The sequence below is a fragment of the Drosophila gunungcola genome, assembly GCF_025200985.1.
Source record: "Drosophila gunungcola strain Sukarami chromosome 2R unlocalized genomic scaffold, Dgunungcola_SK_2 000004F, whole genome shotgun sequence".
Classification (NCBI taxonomy): domain Eukaryota; kingdom Metazoa; phylum Arthropoda; class Insecta; order Diptera; family Drosophilidae; genus Drosophila; species Drosophila gunungcola.
Window position 1 is genome coordinate 3,811,380 of NW_026453167.1, and position 22,403 is coordinate 3,833,782.

Here is a 22,403-nt window from a genome sequence, read left to right on the forward strand (position 1 = left end):
ATCTTTATTAATTTTACGTTACTTATATACGCAAATAATGGTAGGCATTTATTCATGATGGAAATGGTAGCATAGATACTATAGCAACTCAATTTAAAATTTAAAACACTTTTTAAAAATATGGAACGTGACATTTTTGGCATGTAAATACTTTATAGCCGATCTCACATTTGTTGGGCTCGTTTATTGTCAGGCACGGCTTTATCTTAACTGTTACCTGTGCGTAGGCATTTTCCGTAATGTTTAGTACGGATAAGTTGAAATCGCCGACTACGCCATTGATGATTACATTGAGTTTTTCAATTCACAAAAGTAAAAGCAATTGAATCTAAAACTGGTGGGACTGGCTTTCCATGTTAAATTATTATAAATCAGAATTGACGACCTTTCCATTAAAATATTTGGCTGCCGAATAATAACCTGTTGGTCTTATTATACATTATTATTATTAATATATATATTGTTTTAAATATGTTAAAAATATTTCTGTTATTTAAAATACATTCAGTGAACTTAAAATAATTATGGACCTTTACTTAGTAGGCCATCGGTACTAAAGAAAGGTACACAAAAGAAAGTAATACTTTCATCTTATGTTTTATACTGCTTTTATACTTTTTAAGTCGTCATATCTTATAAGTTTCATATATTATAGGCTGTTTTATAAACTAGATTAACTGTATTTTCTAATTTTTCAGTGATTTTTTTATTTCATTTCCAAGCATCTACTTGAGTGTTACTCAAATATTGCTGTAATAGCGTGGAAATACACTGAATAAACACATTAAATATGTTAGGCCCTACGTGGTATAATATATTCTTCCAGTTTTTTTATTTATTTTTTTAAACTTGTAACTAAACGTTCAGCAAATAAAATTAATATAATCAATAGAAACGAATATTTTGGGTCTGGTGAAACTTATTTAATAGGCTCTTGAAGGCATTTAATAGCTTGTGGCCCAGCTCACATCTGTTGTCATCCTTTATATCCAGGCACAACATCGCCCTTTCAATGCTATCTGATGTTATATTCATTGTTGAAAGATCAGAAATGACGATCTTACCATTGGAAATGATATTGGCATTTTCCAGTAGGCAGTGTTGAAAGCATTTTAATGTAACAACGGTGCGATTTTCATTGGAAATCTCTTCAATTGCTTCCCCCCTAGTTGTGCAATTGTGAAGCACTGGGTCCTTTTGATAAAACTGTTAAATTTGTGGGTGAGGAAAAGGCCTTCTGATACTTACAATTTTAAGTTAAAATATTTGACTTATAGAAACCAATTAAAGAAGTTTTCAAATTAATACATACACATAATAAATATAATTTTCTGATAATAGTATTATAGATCTATACTTATAACGCAAATGGTTATAGCAGATTCACTATAGCATACTCAATTTATTGAAATCAAGCTAACACTTTTTCACGGCTCTGGGAAATTCTTATGTAAGCACTGGAATACCTTATAGCCGAGCTCACATTTGTTGGAATCCGCGATTGTCAAGCAAGGCTTAACCTTTTCGCCTATATTTTCATAGACTTTCTCCGTAATGTTTAGGACGGACAAATTTATATCTCCAACAACTCCATTGACGATTACTTCGAGCTTTTCCATTTCACAGGCATAAAAGCACTTGACCCTAGTACTGGTGGGATAATCTTTGAGATATTTGGCGGTAACCCCGCCCCTTTTTGCGCAATCATTTCGTTCGGGGTTCTTTTGAAATTAAAAAAAAATTTAATATGGTTAACTATGGATAATTTGTGAGTGCGAAAAAAATTGACTCTTACGATTACAAAAGAGAACAGGGGGCCGACGGTCAGCAAAAGAACCAAAGCAGATAATAACTTCATCTTGGGGTTTGATATTGATCAGAGTGTTACTGAGAGCTTTTATACTTTTTTTTCCCAAAATTTGTACCATTAGTTCCAAAGATTAACTGTTTTACAATTTCGTGTTGCAAATTAAATATTTTACACTTCTTTATTTTGGATGAGACCTTTAAATTCTGATGTATATTAATTCACTTGTATTTTTGAATTTTGTATATTTGTCACACCAGCCAAGGAAAAACAAATTAGAAATATTTATGAATTGTATGTATGAGTATTTAAATTCTTTGAATGCAATTTTATTAAATGCATAAAATATTATATTAAAATGGTATGGAAAAGTGCCCAAATCAGATGATCTTTTGTCACTGTGTACCGCATAGTCTTTTTATGTGCAGTTTACCATTCCGTCTATCTCATAGCCAGCACGAGCTCATCGCACTTGGCTTGGCGAATGCGGCAGCTCGGAGCAACAGAGCAACAGAGCAACATGTTTGGAAGTGGGTGTGCGTAGGGTGTCAGTGGCACCTACCACGACGACGTCTGGTACAAGTTGATACTCCTACATCACCGCCAAGACCCCGCCCCCTTGCCAACCAGTCTTGGCCAAAAGAGGAGGGAGCTGCAGCTGGGGATTGGTATTGGGATGGGGATGTGGATGTGGATACAGCCTGCTGGCTGTTTTCTGTTTTCCGTTTTCCGCAGGGGGTGGTGGCGAATGCTGCGGGTGCTGGGTTTCCATTGCATTTTCGGTCATTATTCAACGTCATTGCAGTTTGCTGCTGCGGTGGCAGCTTCAATGATGCATAATTTGTAGCGTTATATAAATGCAAACTGTGTTGATATTTTTTATGCTAATTGCATGCCAGTAAGACTTACAAGCACACACACACACACAAACATATAGCTCTCTGTAATTACATGAGCCCGGGTGAAAAAAGAAAGTTGACAGTTAGGTGGCGTCAACGGCAGCGGCACAAACCCAACAAACAAGTTGCAACTGCAACGTCAACAGCAACAGCAACAGCAATTGTTGTCGCTCCTTATGATGCGACAGTAACGAACAAACAAATGTACAAACATATGTGCATAGTATGTGTTTGCAAAATATATACCTGTACAGTTAGGTGTTTGTATCTGATATATGCAATTATGCATGACGCGTTCTCTGAGAGATCGCAAAAAGATACAGTCGCCGCGGGCAAATCTAAAACAAAAAATATTGGGTAAGTTAAGAAGTTGGCAGACTAAAGGTTTTCTTTTTTCAAAACACTATGTATATAACAGGTCTTTGAGAGCGATTGTTATGCTAATGAAACCTAGATCTAATAAAACTCTTCAAGAGTTGTTATTTAGAATATCAGATACATAAATAGAGATAGAGTATCTAGTATACAGAGTATCTTATATATAGAGTATCTAGTATATAGAGTATATAGTATAAAGAGTATATAGTACAAAGAGTATCTAGTATAAGTGTTCTAGTATAAAGAGTATCTAGTGCATAGAGTATCCAGTAGAGTATCAATTGCATCTTAAGCTTGCTATAGGCCCAGTAACGTGATCCACTTACTTAATTAATGTTATATTATGGATTGGACCCAACGCAACTCAACCCGGTCATAAATTCTCGCCTTCAAATCTCGCTGTATCCGTATCCGTTAGGAACGACAGAAGCGATTTATGAGGACGACTAAATAATTGGCAAATAACGCCGCCTGGTAATTAATAAAGTTTAGCCTAAGTTGATGGCCAGTGCCATAAAAGCGCTGCCATAAAACGCTCTCCGAATTACACGAAAGCATAAAAATTCAACATGAAGCGCTTTCGCCGCTTTATCAAAGCCGATTGGCAATACTCGATGATCAATTGAATATGCGATTTCTATGGTCATTAATCTCGTGCACCGATACGCTGCCTGCTAAACAGTTCCCAACTCGATTTCCAATGGCTGAAGCCAATTTGACTATGCAAATAGCTGGAGTTGAACGCTCTGTGTTTTCTGACTTGCTTTTCAAGTGCTGCCAATTAACAAGCCCTAGACATCGTGTGTGTGTGTGTGTGTGTGTGTGTATGTGTATGTTTGCGAATCGATATTTACTCAATTAATTTATAACTTCCGCCAGCAGAGAGAGAGATAGCAGGAGGTAAAGCGACAGCGATTTTTCATTCATAAAAAAAGGCAAACGAAGCTGATGAAGCTCCGATGATGTCGCTGGCTGTCAGCGGCTTTTTCAAGCCAACTTGCCCGCTCTCTTCGGCACAGGAAGCAATCATCGTGCTACAAGTCATATTAACTTACGCTGGGCGCACAAAAAAAACATAAGTGTAGGTATATGTGTTGTATTGTATGGCCATCTGGAAAAAAGACGTACCCAGGAATCACGGCAAAAACAGAAGCAGCAGCTGGGAGCCGAGAGTTGGGAACTTGGGAATATGGGAAGATGGAAAGATGGGGCTGGATCCGATCTGGTCAGCATATGTTGTCCGGCAACTTTGCGCATGCGAAAGTTGCACTCGAAACTATCAATGAAGGAGGACCCAAACCGGACTTCTTCCCCTTCCTCCTGCAAAAAAAAACCCCTTCATGGAGGGGCTACCAGTCGAAATGCGAGCAGGTGCACCACTTACCCACACTGGCAAACATTTCATAATGATGGATGGCCAACACAAACACACTGGCGCGCCTAAGCCGGTTTTTGAAATAGCGTCAGTTGTTTGTATCTTTTTTTTCGGTTTGTTTTTTGTTTTTTTCTTGTGTTGCCTCAATTAAACTGCCAGGGACGTGGTCGAAAACCCACAAAAGTGTACGGTAACTTTTGGCCCAAAAAGAAGAAAAAAAAAAACGAAGCGAGATACTCGTGAAAACTGAATTAATAACCAGGCGCGTCAATGTGAGAATTATATCAATTTTCAACTGCAGATGCCAGGAATGTAAAGTTAATATTTAGCACTAACGAACTTTTCATGGAGTCTCCAAATAAAATGATTGATGGTTTGGCTGAGGGAGTTAATAGAATGACAATAACCGGAAAGCCGTATGAGTGATGAGGGTGTGAGAATTTCAAATTGCTAGGGACGACAGGAGTTTTCGGAAACTGATACAAATAGATAACATGGATAAACACAAAAAAGGAACTTTGTAATTGAATTAAACGACTGTGTGATACCCAGTATTACTAAAAAATATGAGAATTTAAAGACTCAGTTGGTAATGGCTTAAAAGATAAATAAACCCAAGTGTCAATGATAATTTTGTATAGATACCATGGAGAAATACAAAAGAAGGAGCATTGTAATTGAATTAAAGACTGTGAGATACTTAAGTGTCAATAATGGTTAGCAATACATAACTACAACTTGACATTGCCCAACATACCCCTTAACCCTAATGTTACTATGTGCATAAAAAAGGCTTCATTTCAATTTAGAAGTTTTCTTTTTTTAAGTAATCAATTTGTCCCCATTTACAGAGACAGAAACTCGAAGATCTTTCGATTGGTATTACCCATAGCTGGCGGCATTTTTGATTCGATTTGTGGCGGCTCCAAGGCGGTGTTAATTTTGACAAATGAACATTTTGGTTGCTGGGCATGTAGAGCATGGGGCACAATGTGCCAGCTTATCTATAATTTACATGTTCTGACTAAACTGGGACTCCACACAAGGCACCATGTTGAGTTGTCTCTGCTTAATTACGGCCCATCGAGCTTGGCCTTTTGCGCTGCCTTTTGTCTTGGCCTCAAACTAATCAGCTCGCAGCCATTAATCTGGCCACAGTGTCTAGTTTCGATGCAGCGGTATCTCGATTATCTAACTTTCAACAGAGAAGTTGTGGCCGAGCGAACGTTATGGCCGAACAGTTTCCAAAACACCGCCGCCAGATAACTTGAATTTCTGGCTCTTGGGTGACGGTTGTCGCTCGACTTGCTTTGTAGTTCTTTTTCGGATGTTTTTTTCTCTGTTATTTAGCGTCCACACTCAACCCAATTATGAGCCAAAAGTGCAAAATAAAAATGGTTTTTATGTCCACCCATTAAAATTTGTGTTAGCTCTCAAATGGGATACGTTGACAATTGCTGCGATGTTTGAGCTTGGCGTTGGCCCGCATCTGTTCACACGCTGCCTACATAAATCTCGAAAAGTTAATGAACGCATCCTTGAAAAAACAAAAACAACAAATATATTCATACACAAATGTATGGGTAATACCGACATTTTGCCCGGCAATCAGCCGTCCATTAAGTTTTATAAAAACAAATGGGTGAACGCACAAAGCAAAGTTTTGAGCTGCATACATAAATAAAATTAAGCAAAAACTAACAAAAACAAAAAGAAAAAGAAAAGTTTAAGCCTGGCCCAAAGTGTGCGGGTTCCAAAACAAATAGTACAAAATGTACGATCGCTTATATATTGTATTGATTATATTTGCAAAAAGTTAAAGTAGAGGACACTGTGTTTATCTATAAAAATATGTTCAAATGAAACATTTAAATATGCTCTACAAATACTGCATTTCCGATGGATGAGTTCTGGCTTTGGGATTTAATTTGCATAGTTATGAATGGTTCTATGGGTTTTCTTTCAAAAATAACATTGAATTTTTAATAAATCAAAACTGCTTTGACTAAACTAAACAATTTTTGTTTCTAAAAGGAACTTTTTTGTTGAAATTGCATTCTTACAGAGTTTTATGATCTACCGTTTGAATAACGCTTTTATAAACTATTATAAACCATAAATTCTAAGTGGTAGTTAAACTATTTTTTTCTGAGAAATAAAGACAAGAATCTTTAAAGGGGGACTTGCTAATTTAAAATTCGCATTTGCATAAGTATGAACTGTTTTATGGGTTTCCGTTCAAATATCACATTGAATTTTTAATGAGAATTTTTATTTAGTAGTTTCATAAGAGATCCAGACTTGGCTTAACTAATTTTGTCTCACAAACAAAGTTCAGAGCCTCAATAAAAACGGCAAAAATATGTTGTTTGACCTTTCGGCGAGACAGGCCCGACAAACCAAGTCAGCCAATGTACCGCTCGGGGCCCAGACATTATAATTATGCAGCTGCCACATACACACAAGAAATGCAATCGACTCCGTCGTCTTGGCATTTTAACATTGAGCCAAGCATTTGAGCCAAGCATTTGAGCCAAGCGGCGACAAGTGCAGCCGTCGTCGATCGACGTCGTAGTTGCAGTTGTTGGCCAATTCAGTGCGGCATTAAACTAAGCCGTTTCGAGCCAAGAAAGCAGTCGGAAAGCCAGGTGCGTGCCTTGGGTTCGCAAAACCCAGACGGATACCTCTTTATCTCTGGCCATACCCATACTCTATACCCATACTCCATACTCCATACCCCATACTCCAGCTAAATTTAAATTCAGTTTAATATGCGCCGCGAACTGAGGCAATGCCCACGTCTTTTGTGGACTCTGTGTAAAGCCATTCATATGGCGGTTACCATTCATAAGCCCGTAGTTTTTTCCTCTATATATACGAGTATATCTCTTTTACCTGTTCACAGCACGTAGGTTGTGTCGACGGGTCTCTTAGTTAGTTTTGCCTCTTGAACTGGTTTGGCTTTGATTTCTTTATGAGTCTATTGCTGGACCGTTTTTTACTACCTCTGGCCAGCTAGATTTCTTATTCAAATAGCCGCTCGGAGTTGTGGGTTCGGCTTAAAGACATTTGCTGCTAGCAGCTCCCCAGAGTCTTGAAATCTTTAAACTTTTCCAGGATACTGGTGGTATAAAAAAAAAAACAAAAATTAATTTTCCATGGCTGGCAAAAGTTTAACCATTTGCCGAGCAAACACCCCACCAAGTTTTACGATTTCGCTAAATAATATTTTCTTGCATATTTTAAGATGCCACCGCCTTGACTTCCCATTTCATGCCATTTCCTCAGACTAATTTATTTTCATAGACTGAAAGGCTAGGTGCTGCAAGGGGGTTTTATGATTTTCAATTTATGACTAATAAAATTCGTAAATTTTTTTTGTTCTTTGTTGTTGTTGGCCCTGCTTTGTGGGTGTTCAACATCTCTTAACCCACGCATGTGGCAGTTGACAAAACTGGTTGGACGAGGCGGATTGACAAGCGGAGTGGCTTACAGTCATAAAATCTTCAAATCTATTACTGTTCTCTTTGCGTTTTTATTATAGTCAACATCGAGAAAAATTGAATTTTATCTTTCCCGCCTCACCGAAAATTGTTTAATTTCGGCCAGGGCTTTTATAGTTATTCGTTGACTTTGTTTCCTCCTATTTTTTGATTGCCTAAAAACATGAATACACGGATACATGATTTTATTAAAGATTTAAATTGCGCAGGCAGCAATTTAGTTGCTACGTATAAATTTAACATTTTAACTGACATTCCTGACGAATTCCCGCCCTGCTATAAATTCAGAATTTCGTATCCGGAACTGACCCGCCCGCAAAATACTTTCAATTTTTGCATGGCAAAATGTTTACTGTTGCGGCGAGGCAAAAATTTTTCGAAAATATTCTATGGCATAGTTGAAAAAATAGTTGCCACGGCCGACAAGGGGGCCAACATTTTTGTATTAATTAACGAAAGATGCGAAAGATGAAAGTCCCCGAAGCGGGAGGGTCGCCACTTGAGTGTCGGAGGGTCAGGGGTCAGGGGTCACATCTCCATCCCGAGTTCGTGTTCATCTAAAATGCTCATCAAGCAGAAAATAATTAATGTTAATGCCTTCAAATGGATTCGGTGTGGGTCTCTGGCCACTCGAATGCTCTAATTTGTGCAGACCGCAAAGTTCATAGCAAATTAGTTGATTAGTTTAACGTCGATGAGGCCGGCTGGCTGGCTTTCTTGCCATTTGATATTGGCCAGGCCCCATTTGTTCAGCTGCAAATTTTATAATTCAATCAGTGCTCAAACACACACTGAGCAGCCAGACAGAGACTTGGTAATGCGGCAATTTGCAGTGGAGCAGCAGGATGTGGATCTGTGCGGGGAAGTCACAACAATAAACAAACATTCCGAGGTCGTTAAGATCCACATCCCCATCCACATCAACATCGCCATCCAACCGCCATACTCACTCTCGATTCGCGTGATTCAAATGCGTTTTATTGTGAATTTATTAAGCGTGCCCAAGGCGCACATTAAATGGCCGGTCGGTGACACTCCAGTGAGGGTATGCGGGTTGCCCGAGATGATTAAGGCGGTCCTGGGTCAGCAATAAACTTGGCCATAAGCGGCAGCCTCAAAGCCACCAAATGCAGGGTCCCACTAAGATGGGAAAGATAACTCGAGTTACCTTTAAGACTGCTGAAAGTAATGAAGATTTCTTCAATATGTTCCTTGATATTTATGTATTTTCATTTTAAAATTCTTTCTTTTGAATTCTTGCCTACCATAAACATATGAAGCATTTTTATTTGGCTTTCGTTTTATGATAAAATCTTTTTAGCAATTAATCTATAAATCTTCAATAAGTTCCTTGGTATTATATAAATATTTTAATTTCAAAAATCGTTTTATTAAAACATAAAACATTATATCAAGGGGAAGCTCTTTTATTTCCTAGGATGTGTGGCAACTAAAAAACCTCGAAATTCAAAGCAAAAAATTGTTGGTAGCTCCTTTCACTCAAAATAATTAAATCATTTAAATATCTTTGTAAATTTCTCAAACCATCTGGTAAACATCCCAAAGTCGTCAGGGTGGCTAAAAACCGCTTAAGTGTCAGCAGAAAATCGGATTGGCTTGGCTCGCATTAGAGCCAAGTATTTAAGTCCCTGCCTTGGTGCCTCAAACCACAAGCACATGTGGAAAATAATTGTTATGGCCGTGCCCAAAATCCTTTCCCTTGCCATTTAAAACAATTTGAAACACTCTGCCGGCGCTTAACATGGCTGACAACAAATTTGACACACCAAAAGCCGCTTTAATCAATATAATAAAAGACATTTGTTAAGTTAGCAAGCAGAACAGTTAACCCAACAAGCGACAAAAAATGGTTAACAGGCGTAGATAAAGTACAAAAACAAAAACAAAAATAAAGAAAACAAAAAAATTTAATTAAATTTATAACGCAAAGCCGCAAAACCCGGAGAGGAGATTTATGTGCCCGTTAATTTTGTCAAAGCGAGTAGAGATGCCGGCTAAGTGTCCTGCCGGTTAAAAGGAGTGTGCACACACACACCATGCCACCAACAACATATCAGCAACGACTACAACAACAAAGAGGGCCACAAGCAACAGCAAACGAAAAAAAAAAACCTCACCGGATTTCCTGTGATATGCCACAATATTTTCCATTAACGCGCTGGAGTTACCAGAAAGTGGCAGCGAGAGCGAATAAACTGGAAACTGGTCTCGATAAGGAGAAAAAACACACACACACACAGGAAAAAAGGAGCGAAAGAAGAAAAAACAAAAGGCCAAATGTGCGTTTGGTCCAGGCCACTTCACTTCACTTCACTCTATATTCTGGATTGTGGATTCTAGAAGCTGGATGCTGGTCCCCTCGATTCCGGATTGTGTGGCTGTAACTCTAGCTGTAGCTGTAGCAATAGCCTCACCCTCTGCGACAGTTGCTGGCTTTGTATGAGTTAATGACTTGTAGATAGTTTAACTTACAAAGCAGCAGCAGGCCCGATATACTAGGCCCAAGTCTCGGGCCAATGCGAATGGCAGCGGGCTAAAACGGGCCGGGACCTTCGAATGCGTTGCGTTGACCATTAGTGCGACATCCGGCGTTGCGCTTCGCTTGGCATTGCCACACGTAACAACTCACGAAAGAGATGAGCAAATGCGTTTGAAATGGCAATTTTATCTAAGATAGTAGTAGAAAATAAAGGTAAATTTATTTGATTCCAGAAACTTAATTGAAAGCGAATTATGTCAATTGCAGCTTAAATTCTCCCGAATTTTGATTTACTTATTTTCAGATGCAAGTGTTTAAAAAACATTTATTATAGTCCTGTATTTATATTTCGATGTTTTGCTGACTTGAGGTCAAGGGTTTTGTTGCTTATAGATTTTAACCGATATATTTCGGCTGCGTTTCGGCATCCGTAATTAGGGTAGCTATAAACAATATAAAAACACATAAAATAAAATTAATTTTGACAAACGTTTCAAACAAAAATGTTGCATATTTTTGTATATTTAAAACAACAATTATTAAAGAAATATTATTTAACACTGCTTCTAATTTTGATGTAGGCAAATTTTTAGATACTACCAAACTAAGAGTGCGTTTTATAAAACAATTTGAAAATTATGTTTTTATAAAATCCTTAACTGATCTAAGGTAGAATATGTTATGAATACAACTTAAATGGGAAATTCATTTTATTATTTTTTAATATATAGTGAAAAAAGCATAAGCTCTTACTTTTCAATTTTAAAATGCAAAGTGCCCGAGTCATATAAAACTAAAAATAAATACTGCAGAGCTTTGAAAAGAGCTTAAACTTTGAAGTTTTTAAAAATGTAAATCCGTAAGACCCTGTGAAGGTGAAAAAAGAGAGCAAAACTGATGAAAGCCAGAGGCACCGCAAACTTCCTGCCCGAGTCACTTAGTAATTCAGGCATCTCTGGGTCCTGCCAGGACTTGTAGAGCTCGAAAACTATTAGCAGGCTTTTGAGGCCAATGCAGGACAGCACACTCACTTAACTTGCGGCCAGGAATCGACTTTGGCATAGGCTCAGCCGCAGCCACAGGCACATGCAAAACTAGGAGTCCTGGGTGCCCCCGGATCGACATCATCATCATCATCGTCATCGACATCGACATCGACTACGGACGTACGTTTTGCGGTTAAGCAGTTAGTTTAGTTTGCGTACAATTTGTGGGACCAGTTGACAATTACAGCTGCCTCGGGGCCCATTTAACTTCCACTTCCACTTCCCAATGATGTCCGATGTCCGATGGCCAGTGGCCAGTGGCCAGAACGGCTGAAAACCCATGAATGAAATGCTAAACCGGTTGGGCCTTTGGCCCGCTGCTCATCTTTCATTTACTTTGCACTTACTTCACTCAGCAGAGTGTGTGTTTTGTACTCTGCTTCTCTGCTCCTTACTTTGCCCAGTTTCTTTGCTTCCCACTGTCACACTTCAAGGATTTCTTTGTTGGCCAGGATGGGATATGGCTTGCATATGTGTGACAATTACCCTCTGCATATTGTCTTTTCTTGGTGCCAGCGGGGTGGCTTATGGCCTGCTGGCCATAAACCCACAGAGCCGTAGTCATATGGATATATAGTATACCTACCATAGACGGGTGTCTTCCTCCCGTAATGACACTAAATGAGTTGTATGCATGTTGCAGTGGGCCGGGTCTCGGTTTTCTCTGTTTTTGTCGTCATTGTCAGTGCAAAAACCTGTCAAGTTCTGCTCTTTGGTTGTTTTTTCGTTGCCTTTTTTCGTCGTCGTCGTCGTCGCTGGTTAATTGCCGCAGGAAATGTTCTGGCAGTGCCGAGTTGGTCAACTGTCGCTTGGCTTAATTGCTTGAACTTTGGCCGGGCTAAATGGCAGCATGCAAATCGAGGCGCCCTCAAAACGAATGACTAACTTTGGCCACATTTTCACATTTCCGCCCCCTTCCCTGGTGACCAATTCATATCCGCTTTTCTTTCAAGACCATCCACTGTCTTCGCAGACAAATAATCAATTAATCCGCTGATGAAGTCCACGACAGAAATGTTTTTTTTTTGGTGGCCACGATTCACGCAGTGCACAGTGGCACCGAAACCAGTTTAATTGAGCAATACATTGGCTGGGAATGAATTCTATTTTAAACTTGTTTCGATCGGGGGATTTAAGAATGTTATTAGAGATTTGCGCTTGATAAATGGCTAATTCATTAGTCCAAGCTGGGCGAGAATTATTTATCGTAGATAAGGCGACAGTTGTCTTTAGCCGGGCATAATTTATAGAAACTCGATCGTGAAATGATTAATAGCGCATTATTTGCCAGCAGGTTATTATCTCCGATTTAAGTGTCCGACCGGAGTCCAAAAACGGAACTTTCTCCGGCACCCACACATCATTTACATTCCGATTTCCCACCACTTCGGAGACAGTGTGCGTGAGTTGTCAATGCTTTTATATACCTATGTGGATTGCTCTAATGCTGATTAGGTCGACATCGCACACATGGCATATAAAAAGGCCCCGAGTGAGTAGGCCGTTCAATTTGGTATCGAACGTGGCCCAGTCGTTTCTTTAAGACATTTTAATGCTAATGAGCCGCAAGCTGCAGACCTACTTTAGCCCATAGGTGTGGGCCGATCCAGCGGCAAACAGACTGTTCGCAGAACAGAAAAGACCGATGGACAGATACATCCATGTCTCAATGACAGCCTGAGAGTTGAGCTGAGCTGAGTTGAGTTGAGTTGAGTTGAGTTGAGCTGCCCCCCTCCCTTCAGGCTGACACATGTGAGCGGAAAGGAAACGAAACGATTCGAATCGAATCGAATCGAATCGGAAAAAAGAAGTTGTACCAAATTAGTGCGATGTGACTGAGCGACGTCGTCGGGGCTTACGCTTAAGTAATGTGTATTTTATGTGTGGGCTGTAAAAACTGGGTAACCGTGGCCATCTGACTGCGTCTCTCCGACTTCGATTCTGATGCCGATTCCGAGTTCGATTCCAACTCTGGGCACTGACAGGTCGACATCCATGTCGATTCGTTACCAATTGAACTGTTCGCATTGCCGGTGCACTTGGCAAACTACGTGCGCAAATGTCGAACGTGCCGATTAACCATGCGAATTTCCTTTCCATCTCGTTTTATTTTACACGGCAAAAGAAATATTAGCATTAAGCAATTGAAATTCCAAAGTTTTGGTAAAAAATTTGGATGCTTTTGCTTTCACTTAAGAAGAATGAAATGTGCAATATAAATGTCTTTTATTATGGTTTGCAAAATATTTTTTTACATTTATAATCGGTTCAAAATTTAAAGCAGATCGGCTAAAACAATTGACTTATAATTTAGAAATTTTGTTTTTCGTTGAAAAATTTGTTTTTTTGTTCATTTAACAGGCAAAATTAAAAATATTTCTTGTCATACCCTAAGAAACAAACAGATAGCATTAATTGATCTAAGAAATATTCCATATTTTTAAGATATAACTCGCAACCTAAGCAAAACAATATAAAATGTAATAAATCTTTAACCGAAACCCTCTTTTTTTCTCTCTCTGCAGCTGGCACCATATGCCATGGAATGGCCGCAGTTACGGCACCGACTCCGGCCGTTCAGGTGGCCTCTCCGCCAGTGCAAAAGTTTCGCCTGACGCCGCACGATCTGCAAATACTCGAGGGCACCGACACACTTCTGCGCTGTGAGGTGTCCGCCCGGGCAGGAAAAGTCCAGTGGACCAAGGACGGCTTCGCGTTGGGCTTCTCGGCGGTAATTCCGGGATTCCCCCGCTATTCGGTGCTGGTGGATGCCAAGCAGAATGCCTACAACCTGCAGATCAAGAACGCCACGCTGGAGGACGATGCCGAGTACCAGTGCCAGGTGGGTCCTGCCGCTGGAAACCCCGCCATCCGGGCTAATGCCAAGCTGAGCATCGTGGCGGCTCCTAGTAGCATCGTCATCGAGGGCTATGCCCGGAATGCCAGGGTCGAGGTGGAGGAGCGCCAGAACCTCACGCTGCACTGCATCGCCGAGAATGCCAATCCGGCGGCGGAGATTGTCTGGTTCCAGGGCGAAGTGCCAGTCACGACGGGTAAGTTTCTGTCTTTCTTAAAACACAGAAAATATATGTTGAAATAAATAAATAAAATTTTATTCCTCCTAAAATATTCATAAATCAAAAGATAGACCGTATTTTCTCAAATATGTGTTCCTTTCTAGAGCAATACAAATATTTTTGAAAATAATTCTTAAATATATATTGTTTATATTAGCAATAAAATGCGCTAACATATAAAATTGAAAGAAAGAAAATTAAAATTAAGAAATTTAAAAATCTCCTTGATAAATCCTGTTGCTGAACCAAAATGTAGACTGGTTTGAAACTCAAAATTATTTACCAGCAGAGCTTACCATTCATCTTTGGAGCAGCTATTTAAAAAAGGATGAAATCTGTTGACGTAGGCTTTAATTTTGAGGATAAAATAACCAAATTTATATGGAAAGCATTTGTAGAGTATACAAAGTGGTTTAGCAATGCACATTTAAAAGAAATAACCTTGTCTAGTCATTATAACAAATCGCAAAAACCTTTTTTAATAAAGAAAATCGTGTATTTAGCACCAGCATTTAACAAATATATTTATATTACATTACAACACATTTAATTATTACATAATTAAAAGAATATAATTTCTAAGGTTTATAATGTTTTTTTTATTTCAAAAACCCAATAATGACTTGAATTAATAACAAATTGCTGACCATTTTCTCCCCGTGTAGTCCCCATTGTGTCGGTGAATCAGACTGCTCCAAAGCGTTTTACGACCAGCTCCACGCTGCACCTGCAGCCCCGCGCCGATGACGACTACAAGGAGTTCTCCTGCGAGGCAAGGCACAAGGCCCTGCCCCCCGACGTGCCGATGCGCGCCCAGGTGCAGCTCTCCGTGCTCTGTAAGTGCATTCTGCGCCCTTTGAGCCCTCCCAGGTCTCTAATCCCAATCTATACCCATTCCCATACCCAATCCAGATCCACCCGGTGCCCCGTTCTTTGAGGGCTATGGCCAGGGCGAAAGCCTGCATCGCGGCCAGGAAGTGCAAATTGCCTGCCGCAGTCGCGGCGGCAATCCCCCGGCCCAATTGACTTGGTACCGGAACGGGGTGGCCATCAGCTCGCCGCAACGCACCTCGGGCCGTCTGTCGGAGAACGTGTACAAGTTCACCGCCGCCGCCGAGGACAATGGGGCTAATTTGATGTGCGAGGCCAAGAATCTGCTGGCAACAACTCCCCTGCGCGCCGAACTCAATCTGACTGTCCTGTGTAAGTTTCCCTGGCTGCAAAAAGCCATCAAGCATATTTACTTTACTTTAGTCATCTATAAAAAGTCACATTTAAAAAAAAAATTCTTGACTTTCATCATTACATTTAAAAAAAATGGTCCTCGACACTTAAATATTGTTAAATGGACTTTGAATTATTTGGTATGAAAAATGATGATAATAATATTACCATAAAAAAAATATATATAGACTCACAGGTATAAAAATGAAACAAAAAAGTTTATAAAGTATTTTTAACTATTGAATTATTACTGTCTGTAGATTATTTTCAAGACACATTAATTAAAACTAAAATTTCAGTTTTTATTATCGAATTATCTACATACTCTTTAGTTAATTAAGTATTGTAAAAAAAAACTTTATTTCTCTGAACAGATGCCCCCAAGGATGTTTATCTGAGTGGAGCCAACCAGGCCAAGGTCGGCGATTCCGTGCAACTGAGCTGCGTGACTGCCCCTTCGAATCCCCAGGCCCGCATCAGTTGGACAATCAATGGACGTCCGATGGAAAACAGTACCTTCAAGACCACGAGCAGCTCCGATGGTGGCTGGGTGAGCAGTTCGAACATAACTCTGAGTATAGACTCGCAGAGCAGGACCTTCATTGCCGTTTGCCATGCCCTCAACACGGAACTCACACAGAATGTGGTGGGATCGCACACCGTGAATGTTTTGTGTAAGTTCATCTACCCTTTGATCTTATCACTTAGCATTTAGGGGTTATAATTAAATTAAAATGTCTTCAAACATACAGATCCCCCTTCGCCACCCCTATTGACTGGCTATAATGATGGTGATATCTTGATCTCTGGCTCCATATTGAAGTTGCAATGCAGCTCGGCTGGTGGCAATCCACCGCCCACTTTGCAATGGTACAAAAACGATAAGATACTGAATGCCCCCACCAAATTGGTGGATAGTAAAATCACCTCAGAGATGTCTCTATTGGTGAATGCCTCCGATAACAATGCCATCTACAAGTGTAAGGTTCAGAATGCAGCCATTGATATACCACTGTTTGCCACCAAGACTTTGGGAGTTCATTGTGAGTAGAGGTTGTTTTTCCCTGGAAAAAAAAAATTTTAAGTACTTTTCCCCTATTTAGTTCCTCCCGAAACGGTCAAGATCAGTGTAGTGCCCAAGAATCTAGTGCCAGGGATTCGAGCCAAGCTGGTCTGCGACTCCAGCTCTAGTAATCCACCGGCCAAGATCAGTTGGTGGAAGGATGGCATTCCCGTCGAGGGACTCAACTTGGCCAATCGACCTGGTCTCTGGGGCGGTTCGGTGTCCACCCTCGAGATGTATGTGAACATAACCCAGGATCTGGATGGCATTATCTACACTTGCCAGAGTCACAACGAGGTGCTGCAGCGTAGTGTTCACGAGACCATCAGTTTGGATATACTATGTAAGTTGGTGGTTTATTTTTTTCGAATTGAAGACCGAAAACTTAGCCCCTAAATCCCACAGATCCCCCAAAGTTCGAGACCACTCAGAGCACCACTTTCGTGGGCGTTGAGGGGGCCCCGTTCCATGTGGAGCTGATGGCCAGCGGAAACCCCATGGTAATTAGCTACACCTGGACCAAGGACGGCCTGCCCATTAGCAGCAATAGTCTGAGCGGACAGCGTTTGATCTCCGACGGACCTCGTCTCAATATCAGTCGTCTCAGTCGCAACGATGCGGGTGTCTACATTTGCGAGGCACTCAATAGCCAGGGCACCGCTCTGCTGGAGATCGAAATTGCCGTGGAATGTGAGTAGTATTGTGGCCCTAACCAATGACCTCCAAGGCAGAGCTGACTGTTTTTTTTTTTTTTTTGCTTTTTGGTTACTCCCGATCTCTAGACGCCCCTACAATCACGGCCGTGAGTAAGGTTCGCAGTTTTGTGGCCGGCGAACCGGCGGTCTTGGCCTGCCACATTCAGGCCCGCCCGCTAGAGGCCGCTCATGTGCGCTGGTCGCGCGACGGCTACGATCTCGCCACCCGCACTATTTCAAGTTTTGAGAACGGCACCGCCCTGCTGCAGATTGCCAAGGTGGAGCGCAGCGATATCGGCAACTTCACCTGCATTGTGGACAACCAAAGAGGGGCTCCGGCGGCCCAAAATGTTCTACTAGTCGTGCAAAGTAAGTTTTGTCAACAAACTTTATTTTAAACTAAAGAGTAAGCTAAACAAAAAAACTCTGAAATAAATACAAAAAAGTATTATAAATTTTAAAACATATTTTTCAAGATTTTAAGTGCCTAATTTGTTTTCCTAGTTTTAAATTTCAAATTTTCTGTACCTTTTTCGACCTTTAAATTCTAAATATTTAATTTCGCCTATTTATATCTATTATTTTTTTCTTATTTTGATATTGTTTTGCAATTTTGTAAAGGAAACTTTTATATATAACTTAGAAATATTATTTTTAAAATAACGTAAATAGTTTGTTCTTTTCTAGATTTTTATTTGTTCTCCCTGTTTTCGATTCTCCATTTGTCATATTTATAAATAATTCATAATATTTTGTTTTGAGTTATTTTGTTATGGGAACATTTTTGTTTACAAAGGAATATCCACAATAAACCTACATATATATATATTTTTTATTTTCTCCCCCTAGCTTCCCCGGAAATAGACCATTCCCCTGCTTTTACGCGATATGCCGCCCGCTTGGGAGTTCGAGCGCAGCTGATTTGCAGATCCTTGGCCTCTCCGCAGCCCAGTTTCATGTGGCGTCGTCATGGCAAGGACATTAAGAATCAGCGTCGCAAGAAATTCAAGAGTGTGGAGCGACAGGTGGATTCGCTGAACTATGAGTCTGCTCTGCTGATCGAAAACACCTCGGAGGATGACTACGGGCAGTACGAGTGTGTGGTGCGAAATGATCTGGGGCAGGCCAGCACAACGCTGGAGTTCAGTAAGCCCTCTCGACCGGATGCTCCGCTGCAGCTGAGGGTGGGAAATGTGAGCGATACGGGAGTGGAACTGAACTGGACACCCGGATTCGATGGCGGCATGCAGACCTATTTCCGACTGAGACTCAAGCAGCAGGGCGAGGATAAGTACAAGTATGTGGACGCCAAGCCGGGACACCAGAACATATCGCTGGATGGCCTGAAACCCGGAGCCACCTACTATTTCTCCGTGATGGCGGCCAACGAGGCGGGTGGCAGTAAATTCATGCCGGACATCAAGTTGACCCTGAGCAAGGGTTCCCAGCCACACTCGGCGGAATACACTGAAAAGACGAGCTGCCCAATGTGATGATTATAGGCATCACCACAGCTGCCATGATTTTGTTGGTTTTGAATGCTGCTCTGGTGGCCTGGTTTGTGATTCGCCGGCAGAATAAATCACAAGGCGAGGCGGAGCCCAGCAACGATGATGTCTACTCCAAGGACGACAGCCAGTCTGTCTATAAGGTGAGAGAGCATCACACCATTAACCTTTACTAATCATATCTAACCAAGTGTATTTCATAATTCTAACCAGCTGCCCATCACTGCATTGCAGGCGGATGTGCAGAAGAAGGCAGCCGCCTCCACATATCTGGTGGAGAACGTGGACATCATCCAGTCGACGGCGTATCCGCCGAAATACCAGGAGAGCTCCATGTGCACCCCGCCGTACCCGCTCTGCAATCCGGACTTCACCCGGACCCTGCCCAATCCCAAGCGGCACAGCCAGCGCAACAGTGCCACGGGCCTGATCGAGGGCATGCAGATGCGCTCCAAGGACGATCACATGCTGATCTCCAACGGCCTCTACATACCATCCCCATCGCCCGCCTCCTCGCTGGTGATCAAGGGTAGCTACATATCCTCACCATCGCCAGCGCCGCCAGCTGATGGATCCTACTTCAATATGAGTGACAAGTACATGTCCTATCCGCCGGTGGTAAGTTCAAGAAATCATTTAGCAAATCTCTAAAAATAGAAATGGGAATTATTTAATTAAGTGGAAGCTGACTTCATTTTGTACAAATTCAAGTGGCTCGACCACAAAACTATTCCACTTTAAGCAAAAACAACAACTATAATTCCTTACACTGTTGTAACATAAAGATTTATTTTAAAATTACCTTCAATATATATATATATATATATATTTTTTTTATATACTTATTTTTGTTATATATATATATATATATATATATATATGATGTATGATATATATATATTTATATATATATATATATTTTTTTTTTTTTATATACTTATTTTTATACCCTTGCAGAGGGTATTATAATTTCAGTCAGAAGTTTGCAACGCAGTGAAGGAGACGTTTCCGACCCTATAAAGTATATATATTCTTGATCAGCATCACTAGGAGAGTCGATCTAGCCATGTCCGTCTGTCCGTCCGTCTGTCCGTCTGTCCGTCTGTCCGTCCGTTTATATGCAAACTAGTCTCTCAGTTTTAAAGCTATCTGCATGAAACTTTCCCAAAAGTTGTCTTTCTATTGCAGGTAGTATATAAGTCGGAACGAGCCGGATCGGACGACTATAGCATATAGCTCCCATAGGAACAATCGGAAAAATAAATGAAAAAAAATTATAACTTTGCTGTTTTTTAATTTTTTGTTTAGTTCTTCGACATATAGTAATGGTAAAATATTTCCGATTTACGGTTTAAATTTCATCAAAATCGGACGACTATAGCATATAGCTCCCATAGGAACAATCGGAAAAATAAATGAAAAAAATTATAACTTTGCTGTTTTTTAGTTTTTTGTTTAGTTCTTCGAGATATAGTAATGGTTTAATATTTCAGAATTACGGTTTTAATTTCATCAAAATCGGACGACTATAGCATATAGCTCCCATAGGAACAATCGGAAAAATAAATGAAAAAAAAATTATAACTTTTCTGTTTTTTAATTTTTTGTTGAGTTCTTCGACATATAGCGATGTTTAATTATTTCAGAATTATGGTATAAATTTTATCAAAATCGGACGTCTATAGCATATAGCTCCAATAGAAATAATAAAAATATATAAAAATAACTATCTATTAATTGAGCTGCAAATCATCATAGTTTCAATGTTTTTTTTTAGCACATACTCAAGTAAATCATAATTTAAATGTTTTCAAAAGTATTTAATTAATGCAATAGCTGCAAGGGTATATGAACTTCGGCTTGCCGAAGTTTGCTTTCCTTCTTGTTGTTATTATATTAAATAAAGTGTTATTATTTATTCGAACAATTTCGATTTCACCAAATGTTCTTATGTAAAATCAAACTTTTTGCAATTACAAACACAATACTTTTTTTTTATATAATTTTTTAATATATAGATATGTTTCAATGATACGTTTAATCAATAACAAATTATACCTATAATTAAAGTCACAACATTTCTTTAAGTCCCCGTCCTAATTATGGGATAATTATTTGAAAAGAAATATGTCGAAATGAATGCTGTTTCCCATAACGATCCAGATCAATCTCAAGATTTTTCCCACCCCAAAATCATTAACGGCTTGTTAGAAACAACCTGTATTTATCGCATTTCTAACGACCCCGCCACCTGCCCTGTTTTTCTCATCCGCAGACTTACTAAGCCGTGCTGAGCGTCAATGACAGCCACAGACAACAGACTACAGACAACCCAACCCAGCCGAACCAAGCCCAGCTAGACTGATTGACATACATCATTCATAATCACCGGAGTCGGAGAACACGAAAAAGCGAAAAAATGACAAACAAACACACAGAACTGGACTTCAATCGTGTGCTTTTCGGCTACGATTGGCTGTGTGGTTGGCTGTAGCAGTTGGATTTATTGAACTCTTATTTTTATTTTATGTTTGTAATTATTACTATACGACGTTGATTATTACGGAGCGCAAATGGAGAAACCATGTTGAGTGTGTTTTGAGAAAAGACATTTGCATGCGGCGCTCGAAGGCTGTGATAAGTACCTGTGCCCAAAGCTCCGGAGACGTTTGGCACCACCGCAACTTGCAACTCGGAGATGGCAACACGCAGGCCAATAACGTTTGCCACAAGACCGAACGAACATCCGCATGTCCACATTATCATTTGGGATATGGGATATTGGTCTGGCCACGGGGCAGGTGCGCAACCCGTTCTACGAAGATGCCTCTGCCTCTCCACCACCCACATTTAGTCCACCACCCACAACGTACAACCCACAAAATCGGCAGAAGCAGCAGCATTAGTAGACACCACAAAAACAAAAAAAAAACAAAAACAAAAAACAAAAAGGGGAAAGAACAACAGAACACTCTCAAAATATTAATTCGTAGTAAGGTCTTTTGATATTAAGTAGTAGGAATTACGCATTTTAGCATTTAGCATAAATATATTATGGAGTCTGGCGAGTCGTGACTCATTCTCATTAGCAGTTGTTCAAGTTTAAGCTATAGGACATACCAATATTTATCAATATACGTACTATAAAAATAAACATAAATGAATATAAACACACACACACACACAAGGCCCGAAAAGCGTAAGCGTTCGACTTTCAACGAACCCCGATTCGAAATCACCAAAACCGAAAACGAAATAACGACTTCAATTATATAAAAATAATTTTAAGTGTGACTTTTGCTAGACCTAAGACTCGAGACATCAAGTA

The 22,403-nt window shown here is 40.1% G+C and overlaps 1 protein-coding gene and 1 long non-coding RNA gene across 2 annotated transcripts in view; one reads left to right on the plus strand and one right to left on the minus strand.

Annotated features, from left to right (window-relative positions):
* Positions 1-21,660, plus strand: part of LOC128253798 (nephrin) — a 31,767-nt gene extending 10,107 nt beyond the window's left edge. Inside the window, 12 exon segments of the mRNA XM_052982479.1 lie at positions 14,034-14,561; positions 15,251-15,421; positions 15,498-15,788; positions 16,184-16,483; positions 16,562-16,852; positions 16,913-17,215; positions 17,278-17,562; positions 17,655-17,936; positions 18,417-19,034; positions 19,037-19,218; positions 19,289-19,693; positions 21,351-21,660. Of these exon segments, the coding sequence (XP_052838439.1) occupies positions 14,034-14,561; positions 15,251-15,421; positions 15,498-15,788; positions 16,184-16,483; positions 16,562-16,852; positions 16,913-17,215; positions 17,278-17,562; positions 17,655-17,936; positions 18,417-19,034; positions 19,037-19,218; positions 19,289-19,693; positions 21,351-21,359 (3,665 nt within the window). The 3' untranslated portion in view covers positions 21,360-21,660.
* On the minus strand, positions 902-1,294 carry LOC128253800 (uncharacterized). Its single transcript, XR_008267487.1, has 2 exons — positions 1,249-1,294; positions 902-1,194 (listed from the first exon to the last, which is right to left on the minus strand). It is a non-coding gene; the product is annotated as an uncharacterized LOC128253800 (long non-coding RNA).
* Positions 21,661-22,403: the final 743 nt, after the last annotated feature.